The sequence below is a fragment of the Castanea sativa genome, chromosome 3, assembly GCF_040712315.1.
Source record: "Castanea sativa cultivar Marrone di Chiusa Pesio chromosome 3, ASM4071231v1".
NCBI classification, from domain to species: Eukaryota; Viridiplantae; Streptophyta; class Magnoliopsida; order Fagales; family Fagaceae; genus Castanea; species Castanea sativa.
This window is the reverse complement of record NC_134015.1, coordinates 42472214-42485885: the sequence shown is the minus strand read 5'-3', so window position 1 is coordinate 42485885 and position 13672 is coordinate 42472214. Positions and strand designations below refer to the sequence as shown.

General features: G+C 35.4%; 1 protein-coding gene across 1 annotated transcript; it reads right to left on the bottom strand.

Annotated features, from left to right (window-relative positions):
- Positions 1–700: 700 nt before the first annotated feature.
- On the bottom strand, positions 701–11972 carry LOC142627969 (serine/threonine protein phosphatase 2A 57 kDa regulatory subunit B' theta isoform-like). Its single transcript, XM_075801879.1, has 3 exons — positions 11832–11972; positions 9761–11477; positions 701–1583 (listed from the first exon to the last, which is right to left on the bottom strand). The coding sequence occupies exons 2-3, from the start codon at positions 10958–10960 to the stop codon at positions 1224–1226; spliced, it is 1560 nt and encodes a 519-aa protein (XP_075657994.1). The 5' UTR covers positions 10961–11477; positions 11832–11972; the 3' UTR covers positions 701–1223.
- Positions 11973–13672: the final 1700 nt, after the last annotated feature.

The following is a 13672-nucleotide window of genomic DNA, read 5'->3' as shown; positions in this document are numbered from 1 at the left end:
CTTCAGTTCGTGGCAGCTGAAGAAATAAACTAAAAACAGAATGGTAAAATTGGTGAGCAGATGAAAAGGAAGACTAATAATGAGCTTCTTTTTTTTTGATAAATAAGACTAATAATGAGCTTATGAACCCCTAGAATGGGAGTCATTAGCAGGACATCTGGAATGGAGCTGGAAGATTTATAAGAAAAACGGAAATGGTAAGTATTTTGATGTTCAAGCCTCTAGAAGTTTTGAATCCAGACAATGCATGCACAAACACAGGATGAACAAACAAATGGATGAAATTTTAACAGCAAAAGTGAAAAGGGAGGAATACCTTTTTAAGGCGTTTAATTTGTTGTAATGTGACTTTGATGTGATGCAAATTACGATGACGTGACATTAAGATTTTTCATTTATTATATTTTTCTAAAATTATCATAATTTAATATTACAAAATATATCACATCATCTTAATCAATGTAACGTAGTATTCTTATATTGAGATTACATTAATGTAAGATTACAATAGCATAATATTATGGCGTAATGTAACATCACAACGAACCAAACGCCCCCTTTGTGGTTTCATATTCACCATGAGCATCTTGCTTTAGAACAAATCACCCCAATAGGTTAATACACTTGCTGCTAAACGCTAAAACATACCTTTAGATTAAGAATATGCTACAGAGAGAACAGATGTTTGTCAGACCAAAAATTAAAAAAACAAAGGTTTCTTCCAATTGAGATCACTTAAATATATCAACATCTATGTAACCAACAATTCACACTGAAAAAAGGGTTCTCTAAGAACAATCAATAAATAATATTAATACATACACATACACAAATGAAATTTAGTTCAATAAGTATTTCAGAACTCATTGAAATCAAGTCCAGGTGTGTAAATTACCATTGCTCTGCAACTTCCTCGTCTCATCAATTTATATATCAATGAAAAGGCCATAACTATCATCTATGTCTTCTTTCTCACACACGTGGAGTGGAGCTTCCAACTTAATTTTGCAGTGTATCCCCATATACAGTATCTGTGTGAATTTCAGATTACAAACTTCAGTGCTGCATAGAGGTGTCATGTGCATTGATCTTTGTGGCACTAACAGCCCTGAAAGCGGTATGAGCAGCTACAAGTTTAGACAACCATCCATGTGCATTCAACCTCTTAAAGCACCATTAACCATCCAATGCTCCTATTAACCAAAAAAATTGAGACCTTCACATTAGTTGGAAGATGTTTCGGTGGTTATCATGTGCGGATTGAGAAGTGCTTCACTACTTGCAGCTTTGGATGCAGCAATATCTTCTAAACGCTTCCATATCGCCTCCTGTTTTGTTTTGATCTCCTCCACTTTCGCTTCATCTTCCTGGAACTGGCGCAAGCATTCCTCAAATAGCTCAGGATCAACATCAGAGAAGATCTTGCGGACATTAATCGTCAAGCTTTGAACCACCTGATTCCAGTGGTTACGACCATTTTTCTCAAGAGCAGGGAAGATGATTGGCAGTATAACTTTACGGTTTTGTCTGATTAAGTTTTCAATGTGGTCATTGTTCCACAAGTACAAAGCTCTCTCTGCCACCTGTAAAAGCAAGTATCAATTAAAATATTCAAGTTCTTTCTGTTTTTTTAAACATCCAAGTATTCAAACTTCAGGAAACACATATGATGTATTATCGTCATCTATTAGAGATTAAACTGGCATTAGGATCCCAATATGAGTAGATGACCAAGGTATGGAAGTACTAAACCAGAATCTCATGTTAAATCTTGACGCACAAAAGAATTTTTGGCCAACGTCTGCCTGTATGCCAAAGGCAACTGAATATACTTTGACATTTGATCAAGTCAAACAAACAAAAAATACTTTTAAGAGAAGGTTTTATTGAAAATGTGAGGAAACATCAGGAAAACAACAAGTATTTTTTGGTTTTAACCTGATTGTAAAAGGACACAAACTTCACTTGCAACCATTATGGGATACTCAGTCCATAAGCAATTGGAAACAGTTAGTACATAGAAGTACGTGTTTATTTCAAGCTAATCCTATACTAATTAACAGGTAAAACCACAAAAACCCAGACTTGATCAGTACAACATTGAACCACAACCTATAAGACGGGATAGCACTGTAGCACCTGATCCTCCAATCTCCCTTGACAAAGAACAGTGCAACTAGAAAATGCACCGAAGGAAAATATCATACAAGCATCTAATCAAACTTTGCTTGGCTAAGTTTCAATAGATGTATTATGCCCAATATAAACATATGCATCTATGCATTAAATAAGCCTTCAAACCAATTCCAAGCTCTTTTCCTGGAATATGCCCCTATGACTAAGAAGTCCTCTCAATACAGCTTACTACTTAAATTAAATGGTAACTTAGAACAAGGTAAATTTTCTTTTTCGAAGTACATGAATCAAATATACTCAATGTTTTAAAAACCAGACCATACAAAGAACCAGAAAAGGAAGAGTTTCAAAATTTTAGGTAGAACTAGAATTCAATCAAAGGTCAGACCATGATGACATCATAATTAATTGAATAATTAATTAAAAAGTAAATAAATAGAAAAAAAATTCTTAAAACTTAGCTTTATTGAATTAAAAAAAGTCTAAAGAAATCTAAAAAATTTTGAACCATATTTCATGACTTATATAAAAAAACTAGAAAACAATAAAGTCTAAAGATAGAAATTATTTTAGAATAATAATAAACTTAAAGTAAAAGTCATAGACAAACAAATAGTTTCCGATATCGCATTGTAACATCATAAAAATAATATCCATTATATATATGTATATAATGACTTTAATGACTCATGAACTACAATGATTCAAAAAAAAAAAGATCTGTGTAATCCATTTTGGAGATTCTAGCTAGACTGTATTGCATGCATTTATTGGATTTTTTTACTACACAGGGAACACTGCACTGCAGAGGAAAACTCATCATACTAAGCAATAAGTAGGCCAAGGTAGAGGTCTAAATGTGCCTAAATTAACAATACAAACATGCAAAGTAGCAAACACCTTCTCATCCTGGGATAAATCTATCCTTGGTGGAAAAAGATATGGCCTCATCTTTCCATCAAATCAATCATAATCACATTCACTTTACCCTTCAACCCTCAAAGGTCTCCTACTCTGGCAATCTCCTTCTACTTGGGCTCTTCGTGTTGCTGTCACTCCGAGTAAAAAATTCCCCATCGCATCACTACTAAGATAGATACTAGCAATGGTGACTCACATTTCTCCCTCTAATCTGGTACCAGACATTCCAATTGATCTCTGGCTGGTCACCACTTAGATTTACTTTCGGCAATATCTTATTCATGCCTCATTGAGCTCCAAGTCACAATCTATTGGAAAGTGTAAGAATTGCTCCTTAAAGGCCCCCTCAACCCTCAAATGGTTTTGTGAGTCAAACAGTATAATCGTGACATGTACAGGTATAAACAGAAATGTAAAATTGTCTGGTTTTGAAAGTTTATAAAACCAGCTGAACCCATGGTTCACAGTCAATCCGGTTGGACCGTCCTGTCTGTGGTTCAGATTTTAAAAAACTGACTATACTACTTCAATTCATAATTATTGTTTATTGAAAAATAACACAGGCTATCAAATGATTTGAACAAGAAAGAGCAATTTACTCACTATACCTGGTTCACATTCATTTATTAAAAAATAAAAATAAAATAAAATAAAATAAATCATGAGCTAAGAACAATTCATCTAATCCACAGCACTGATATAAACAAGCACAACCACCTTCACTCCCATGACAAAACAACACCATCACCCCACCACCAGCCAGCTACTACAGCCACTACATCACCATTGCCACCACCCTAACACTCAACGACACCATCAACTTTATCATTATAATTGCATTGCCATCCATACCACCAGATCAGACCATAACTGCTACCCTAACATCTTAACTACTGTCATACTTTTAACCTATTTCCACTGCTGACGCTGCTGCAACACCATCACACTTCAACCTCTCTCCACCTCCCATTTTTTATGTAAAACAGGAAAATTTTGCAAATTAAGGTAGACCACTTGCCTGGTCAAACCAGTGTCAGACATCAAATAACACTAAATCAAGTCTGTCTCATCCACCCTTGTCCATCATTTTTTTCCTTCAGTTCATGTAACAGTAGGATGACTGGCAACCATTTGCATTATAACTTCAAGCTCAATACTCATTTGGGCAATCATGAACCTTTTCAATCATTATTTCCCAGTGGCACACAAGCAACCATGACTTTTCAATCATTAATCATATTCAGTGCAGTACATGCTGAACAACTATGTTAAGCTTTGAAACTCAGAGTAGACAAAAAGATTCGTCAGTAGTTCTTAACACCCAAGGATCAAGCTGCCAGTAAAGCAATTTATAAATCAGATAAAGAGAAGACTCAAGCCTAAAATCAAACCTAATAAGCTAATAATTGACCATAATAAATGAGCAATGCAGCAACCTCACTATATGCAAGCAGTCACGTCCCTAGTTAGAGCCTCTATCTAGCAAGCCAGAAATAATAGAGGTTTACATATTAGCCAATCAGTTGCTTCAACAGGCAGGCCCAACAGGACAGATTGCACATCCAGCAACCCTTCACCCAGCCATCCCTACACTTCCAATTGAACCATGGGCAGCATTTGTTTCCTCTCAATGTTAAATACAAATTTTACCTCTCCCAATACAAGTACATAAAAAGATTTATTAAACAGAAAATATAAACTAGCATCTTTAGCTTACCATCACTGATAGTTTGCACTGAAAATATATGCAACTGAAATTCATATCCCTATATGCTCTAAGAAAAGCTGAAAAGTTTTAAAACGTTCCCAGGCACCAAAATCAGATGTTCAATCATGATGGATATACAAATTATTTAACAAGTTTGTAAGAACATCATGTTAACTAATTTTGCACAGTTCACAACACTAAAAATTTAAGAAGAAATAAAGAGGAGAGAGAGATACTGGATATAGCTACACGGGATTAACGTGGTTCAACCTTAGTGGCATACATCTACAACATAAAGCCCTAAACAACTAAATCTTCACTGTTCACCTCTCTATTTGTATTATAATGTACTTATTGACGGGTATGTATAGTAAACTAACCCTCAACTAACCCTATGGTCACAATAGTATAATTAGGACAACTTTTATAATTACGACTAGAGTTCCTAGCACAACTTGGACTAGGATAATATAATGGGCTTGGGCCTTAACTAGGATAATACAATGGACTTGAGCCTTGAACCCATGTCTTTACAATACAAGAAACAAGGAATGGCTTATGGGAAATGAACTTTTTGAGGGGCTAAATACTCCATAGTAAATGCAAACCACTAGTGCCTTTTGTGGCCTGTCCAATATTTCTTTAGCATTCTTTTTTAATAGTTATTTTCTTTTATATTTTTTAACCTTTTCCAGTTTCAGAAATTCTTTTTTAAGCCATCCTGTTTAGACTTGACATATATAATTAGTAATTACTGAAGAGTTGTAACCAATCATAAGAAATGAAAGAATAACATGAAGGGAATAGGTCCTCAAAGCAGTCACAAAAATGTTGGCATTGTGACACCAGTGTCAACAGAGGCATCCTGATTGCTACTATCATATATATATAAACAGTATTTCAAGCTACAAATGAAATCCCACATATCCCTAGGAAGACTAACGTAGGGGAAGGTACCAATGTTTTACACCCCTAAGTAAGATATACACCTCCAAATCTATACCCTATGTTCAGATGAGGAGAGTTTTTTTTTTTGGGGTGGGATGGGGGGGCAGAGGAAGGAGGAGAGGAGAGAGGAGGAAAGGCAAACATTGTCAAAATATAATAAAAATTGCATACTCCAGCCACCTCCTCTTCTCTCCTCTCCTCACTCCCCATCTCCCTCAATTACAAAATATAATTTAGGGGTCAGCTATGGATCCTCAACAGATTAATCAAGGTCGGCCACATGTATTCTTTTCCACCATTCTATTTTATCTGAAGTTATACTCTCTATTACCTCCATAATTTACCTGCCCTTTTTTACTACTAATGTTATTTTAGGTCATCCTCTAACTTTTTATGTTCCCTCAACGTGAATCAACTCTCTTTCTCACTAGTGCCTTAATTGCTCTCCTTTGTACATGACCAAATTATCAAAAGAGATTCTCCCTCATCTTTTCATCAACAAGGGTCACCCCCTATTTTTAAGCATATTTTCTCATTTAAAATCTTGTCTTTCCTTTTATTTCCCCTTATCCATCTTAACATTCTCATTTCAACTATACTCATTTTATGAAAATGTTGTTCCTCAACAGCCCAACATTCAGTAAGCTTAGCTGGTTTTTTTAATTAGTAATGATTTTTTATTGAAAAAATGACTACTCTGCGTACATGTATCATGAACACAGAAGCCTATAAAATTAAAAAGAAAAGGTACTATGCACAAAAGTGTTGCAACTCTTGAAATTCAACCCCACACAGAAGACCAATCAAACAAAGATCTAATAAAAAAATGTTGTCAATTGAGTCGCAGAACCTTTTGTATCCTCAAAAGTACGATGATTTTGTTCCCTCCACAATGTCCACATTAAACATAACAGGACTGTGTTCTAAGTATCTGAGGAATGTTTGCCAACCTAATTCCTCCAATCAAACAAGAGATCAACGACCTATTCCAACAACTATTGAATCCCAACAGATCTAAAGACTACACTCCACAATGTAATAGTAACTGTTATAAGTTAGTATAATGTTTGGGGCAGAACCGTAATTTTTGTACTGTACCCATATGTATATAGTGTTAGGGTTATTAACTAATAAACCCTAAAAATACTTTTTCATCCAAACAACATGGTATCCGAGCTTTTAGTCTGCTGCACTGGCACAAACGGCACCAACCTACTAACATGTAGCCTCTCTTAATGAGATTATCACATGGTAGGATCTTGATCTTCCCACATGTTGTCCATACGAAGCCTCTTTGGGGCCTTCACACAACAAATACCATTCCATGGGAAATCATAAGCAACAGTGCAATGTAACAGTAAAAATCCACCATATCCTCACGACCAACACATACAGCACTATCCTACTAACGTGTACCCTCTCTTGATGATTCTATCAAATGTTAGGATCTTCTCCCATCTTGTTGTCCATACAAAGGAATCAACCCTCCTTGGGGCCTTTACACACCAAATACTATTCCATGAGAAAGACGGGGCACCTAGACCTCGTAAAACATTGTTAAAAGTACAAACACCAAAGTCCCCTTTCCCTTTCAATCTCCAACTCATTGTCACAACCCTTTCTTCTAGGGATATTTAAGTAATGAACATTTAGAAAGGAGTCTACTGACTCCAACTCCCAATCATTATAATCTGTATGAAACCTTACATGCTAGCTTCACATCTCCCCATCTATCTTTCTAACCAATAAAAATCAACTGACGCTTCTCTAGCTATGGAGCATGCGTACAAATTGGCAAACACCATCTTCAAAGGATGATCCCCACACCATATGTCATGCCAAAACTGTACTCAGCAGACACGGCCATCTGCTACATTGAAGTGTACATATTGTAAAAGTCCGTCCCACCCCACCCTAATGCTTTTCCATAAGCAACAGACATGAGTCCCTTGTAAAAGTTTTGAGGTCCATCCACCCCATTCCTCACCATACTTCATAGCTACTACACACCTCCGTGAATGTGTATCTTCTGTCCCAAAGTGCCATACTTGATTAAAGGTTCCTATCTTCCTAACACCCAATCCATCAGTGCAAACTATATCTACAAAAAGCATTCACCAAGAGATTTCAACTTGAATTGATTTAGTGAGCTCATCCATCACTAATGCAAAGAGATATGGACTTAAATGTTGATTCTTGATATAAACCTATAGTAATGGAGATTCATTTGTTTAAAATCTTCATGGGCTTTTCTAGGGAGCCTAATCTCCAGGTCAACAAAAACCATATGAAAATCTTCATGGGCTTCTCAGTATTTTTCCATTAGGTGTCTAAATAAGGAAATAGTTTCCGTGGTAGATCTCCCTACAAAACAACATCCTTGGATTCTCTAATATTGTTGTCTCATGTCTTAACCTATAATCAATCACTCTCTCCCAAAGTTTTATAGTGTGACTCATAAGCTTGATTCCATGATAACTTATAAAATTTTGAATATCTCCCTGTTTTTGTTAATAGGTATCAGAATATTTCTCCACCATTTTCATTTTGTTAAAACTTCAGATCTTATTGAAAAGGTTTGTCAAGCAGCATACATCCACTCACCAAAGCCCTTCCAAACTTCAATGGGAATTTCATCAAGTCCTGTAGCTTTTCTTGTTTTCATGTTCCTCAATGTGCCTTATACCTTGGTCAACCTAATTCTTCGAACAAACCTACAGTTTATATCCTCAACTGAGTTACTCAATTCACTCCAATCTATTGCTCTCATTAAAAATTTTATCAAAATAACTTTTCCATCTCTCTTTAATCTCTCATTTCTTTACTAACACTCTTTGATCTTCATATTTAATGCGCTTGACTCCATTCAAGTCTCTTGTTTTCATTTCACTTATCTTAGCAAGTTTATAAATATTCTTCTCTATCTTTTGCCCCCAACTTGCTATATAGTTACTCATAAGCCTTACATTTAGCCTCTTGGACTGCCTTTTTTGCTTCCCTCTTCGCCACTTTATGATTTTCAGAAGCAGCATTGTCCCTACATCTAGGTAGGCTTCTATAACTCTCTCTTTAATCTAATTGCTGCTTGACCTCCTTATTCCAGCACTATGTCTCCTTAGTCAATCACCCATGGCCTTTAGATTCTCCAAGTACGTTCCAAGCATACCTTAAGAAAATCAGAATCCCAAGAAATGTGCAGGAATTCCATGAAGAAATCTAACCACTATTTCAAGAAATTTTATTTATGGACTAGAAAAATTGCCCTAGCAATTGAGCTCAAAACTCATTAATTAATTTAACTTTTTTTGCTAGCGGTCCTCGACTCATCATCTCAATATTTAATCCTACCCAACAATTCTAGTCAATTAATAACATTCCTAGGGATAAAGTATAGGAGTTTAATTCAGTTACCAAATAAAAAATACAAAAATACAAAAGATTAGTTTATACTAAATCTAGCACTGAATAAGCACATATAACTAACACAAATTACCACTGTGCATGACTTAAGCTAACTTCATCAATAACATTGACCAAGTTTAATGTATTTATTTAAATTGACCAAAACAAACAAGTCAAAATCAATGTTTATGATTTTAACAAAGACCAAAATTGCATATGCACATTATCATCTAAAACTAAAACTAATGATACACCAACTCAGAAAAGAAGTGACACAGGCAAAGATATTTGCAAAATCACAACCATCTTAGATTTCTTATATAAAGCCATTGCTTTTAAACTGGATAAAGAAATTCGTGCAATAAAACCAACCAGAGGTAAGTACCAGCAAGTGAGAAAGCCAACTATACATTTCAGATTTCACTGTTATATTGGCCATAAGGCACCCTTCTTCCCACTTAGAAAGGAAAGAAACTAATCACCATTATTCAACATAACCAGGCATGCCACCAGATTCAAACTGCAATCACTACAGGAAAGAACCAGAAATATAGCAAGTGGGAACACCAAATATTTCAAAGCAAGCTTCAAGATGGGAAGTGTAAGCTGAAGTAGATTATGATCAAACTTTAAAGGGCTCACTACCTGAAAATGTGAGCTACTCAAGCAACGGGAAATTTGCCGGAACAGGGGTACCATACATCTTTGAAATTCTGCTGGCTGAGTTGCTTCTAAAACTTCCTCCAGCTCACTTAGAAACATGACTTCCTTTGAACTATTTGTGATTGGCCAATACTTCAGTAAACCCCTTATGACTGTGTCAGCAAGCTTGCAGTCCTTTTCCACAAATTGTGTAATGCAGTACGATAACTGCTGATGGTACATTGGTAAGCATCTTGGTTTGTGAAGAGGGATTAGAGCCCGAACAAGGAATAACTTGTGTTCTTCTTTTAGTGGCAGAGCAAACCCATTGATTATACTGCCCAAAACTTCTAAAAGCTCAGCAATCCCATTATGCTTCTCTGTTTCAAAAATAAAATGGAAGAAGATGTTGTTGATTGCTTTCCTAATAAATGGGCGATGCACCATAAACTTCCCGTAGATGCGATGTAGAATTGTTTTCAGATACTCCCTCTCTCTGGGATCCTCAGAATCAAAGAGATCTAGCAACTTTAGAACAAAAGAGTGATCAATGTACCTCTTGGCCAACTTTGCATCTGTCTCAGGAGATGCAACAAACCTCAGAAGAAATTCGTACACAATTTGCAAGTGAGGCCACGCAGGGTCCATTGAAGGCTCCTCCTCTTCCAAATCAAAAGCTTCTAAAACCTTGTTCTCACGGGGCTGTGGAGTAAATGATCTAAATAAGTTCACAGAAACCATCTTTATAGCCTCTAGCATGACAGTTTCAGTAAACTTCCCATTTGCAGAAGTAACATAATCCACCAGCTCAAGCAACGTCTGCCGCTTGATGTCCTTTTCTTTCAGGTTCTTTGTCGGATCAGTGAAGTCAAAGACAACACAGCCCAAGTTCAGCTTTTTGATAAACAAGTTCTGCTTCTCAGAACCGGGGACATCCCTGAATCCTGGCAATGCTTCATAAGGGCCATTTACCAGATTACCATTAAGTTTTGGATTAACAACTTGGGGAATTTTACTTCCATAACTATATCCTGAATTTGGAGCAAAGTCAGGGCCTGAAAGCGTTGCACTATTCGAGATCAGGTCATTGTTTCTCGAATTGATGGAAGTATTTGATGAAGGGTCAGATGATCCAGCGAATTCACGATTATCACCCGACTTAGATGGCTTCCGGGGAAGCCTACCAAATATTTGTTTGATCATAACTTGAAGAAAATTTAATGATATTAAACACAAGTCCAATCAAATTCAGCTGTTTCTAGACTTCAGAAGCTCTCTCAAAGCAGAACCCAATCCATCAAAGAGACAAGAGTCTCACCATCAGGGAAGAAAGCCCAGATGCAAACACCCACTCCCATATATAGATTACACAAACCCCAATCCCTTAGTCAAAAAGCATCAAATGAGAAACACTTATTTTGATTTTTATCATACTATCCCCAAAATTCAACAATTTGGCAAACTTATCTCCATGATTTGACACCCTTTGACTCAAACGCAGACACCCAGATAAAACCAAACAAAAACGACAAGGACACTTCAAACAGAACCCAGTAACAACTTCCAAAATTAGATACAAACACCAAAAGCTCCAGTCTTTTAACTAAGTTCTTCTAGCTAAGAACTGGGTTGAAGAGAAAATTCACCTTCTTGCCCTTTTTTCCTTCAAAATCAGCAGCTAACTCGGCTTGGCTCAGACGATGGCAGGATCTGGTTCGATCTATAACACCAAGACATCATTTTTTTTTTAATCAAACTAGTATTCAAAAAACAATCTTTGAAAAACTAAAAAAGAATGATAAAGAAATAAAGTAAACAACTTACATAGTAGGAACGAAAAAAAAAACAAAAGCAAAAGCAAAAGAACATTGAAGGTGAAGCAAACCCAGATAAGATTAAGTTAAAAAAAAGGAGCAGAAGAATGTTTTTTATAGTAAAAGAGGAGGTAATGACTTGATGGAGAAGCAGTGCAAGAGAAGTATAGATATTATTCTTTTCCTTTTTCTCAATTCCATTGGGCCACAGACACAGAGAGAGAGAGAGAGAGAGAGAGAGAGAGAGAGAGAGTACTGACCAAAATAGTCATTAGAACATTCACAGTCCGTCAATGGAACCTTTGAGTAAGATAAAATAAAGTTGACAATAGCTGCTGCTGATGAAAAGAGAAACTCTCTCTCTCTCTCTTCGTGCGGAAAGGTCTAAACTAAAGGTTCATATTAGTTACTGTTGAAAAACACGCTTAAGGAGAGAATGGACGTCATTTGATTCGACCATGTCTACTATGAGATGCTAACAAAGTTGTCAATTCCATTTTATTGTTAATACTCTAGATTTTTAATTTTTTATTCGGGTACCATTTTTGGATTAGAGCTAACTTTATACTAATATATATTATATACATTTATAACTTGAAATAAAAAAATTAAATTATTATCACACCATGTTATATCATATTAATTTATTCAGAATTAAATCAGGGGTATTCTTAAAATTATCTTTACAAAACATATCATATTAGCTAAAATTTAGCCGAATCATCTAAAATTGAGTCCAAGATAAAATAGGATGGGTAATTTTCAACAAGAATGGATTGGAATTGACCATACTGGATAATAATATTTGCCTACTTTGAATTAGTTAGGAAAAATCCGCCCCGTGGAAATGATGATGCAGGGTGGAGATTTAATTTTCCACCCAAACATGGGATAGGGGCATGCATTGCGAGAGAAAACCCCATAGTTATAAATATTATCGTAACAGTCGTATTGAATAGAAATATTTCATACTCACCAGTGATTTAATACACTTAAACCCTTGAAATCTATTAGGTTATATATGGGCTGTTTTGGATTGTACTAATTATTTTTACCCGTTCCAACTATTTCGGTCAATACAAAAGCATACATTTTTTGGAAATTTTTTTAAATATGGGAGAATAATATCTCTTTTAATATTAAAAAAGCAATATTGGGTTTTTCAGAATATAATGATGTGTTCGAAGAGTTATTTTGAGTTAGTGAAGAAATAAATACAGACATAATGAATTAAATGAAGTTATTTTTTGAGTTCTTGAAAACATATATAGAGAGGCAATTTTGAAATAGTACACTAATATTGACTAGTACCGAAATATTTTATTTCTTTATTCAAGCCAAGACAACTTTCAATACATTACTTATGAAATTGGAGAAAATCCCACCTACCCCCTAAAACAAGTGTAGGAGCAAGAGTAGGAAATGAGATCTCTACCCCCGTTACCATTCCTAAGGTGAATGGTATGCAATAATTATGCTTACCCAGATACTCTATCATTATGTGCCTAGCTTATAAATCTCTCTCACTTATTTTTACATGAATTTTATCTTCTTTAATATATAAAAGTCACTAATTTGAACCAGTGCAACTGTAAACCAAGAAGAACCACCACCCATCTAGGAGTCAGGTGACTTTGCAACTTCGAAGGAAGCCGAGCTTGTGATGGTCTTGCCGGCTTTGTCAGGGTGGATGATAACCTATCAAAAATAAAAGCAAATTGAAATGGGAAGTTATCCTTCCCTCAAAGGCCTCAAGCAATTTGCTAGAATCTTTGAAACAATTTTGTATGAAAAATAACAAAGGCTAATGGTCTAAATGTTTGTTTGTCTCTAGCTTATTTGACAAGTTTTTCGCTTTTACCTTTTATACACATATTTTTAAAATTTCATTTTTTTCTCTCATTTTTTCAAAATACAAATATATTTTAATATATTTTCAGCAAAAAGCTATACAAACCAATACCAAACATGTAACATCCTTTAGAGATATTGAGAACAATCCACTATAAAAGTAAGTTTGGAAGAAGCTTTGAAAACTAAAGATCTAAGAGACAATTAAAGCTTTTAATATGGAAAATCGCTTGGGAAATATCCCAACAAA

What these genes read in the sequence shown, in the direction of transcription:
- LOC142627969 (XM_075801879.1), bottom strand. Translation starts at nt 10,960, where the DNA reads ATGATCAAACAAATATTTGGTAGGCTTCCCCGGAAGCCATCTAAGTCG. An exon ending in TGAGTAGCTCACATTTTCAG is followed by an intron (nt 1,584 to 9,760) that starts GTAGTGAGCCCT and finishes TTGCTTTTACAG; the next exon opens with GTGGCAGAGAGAGCTTTGTA.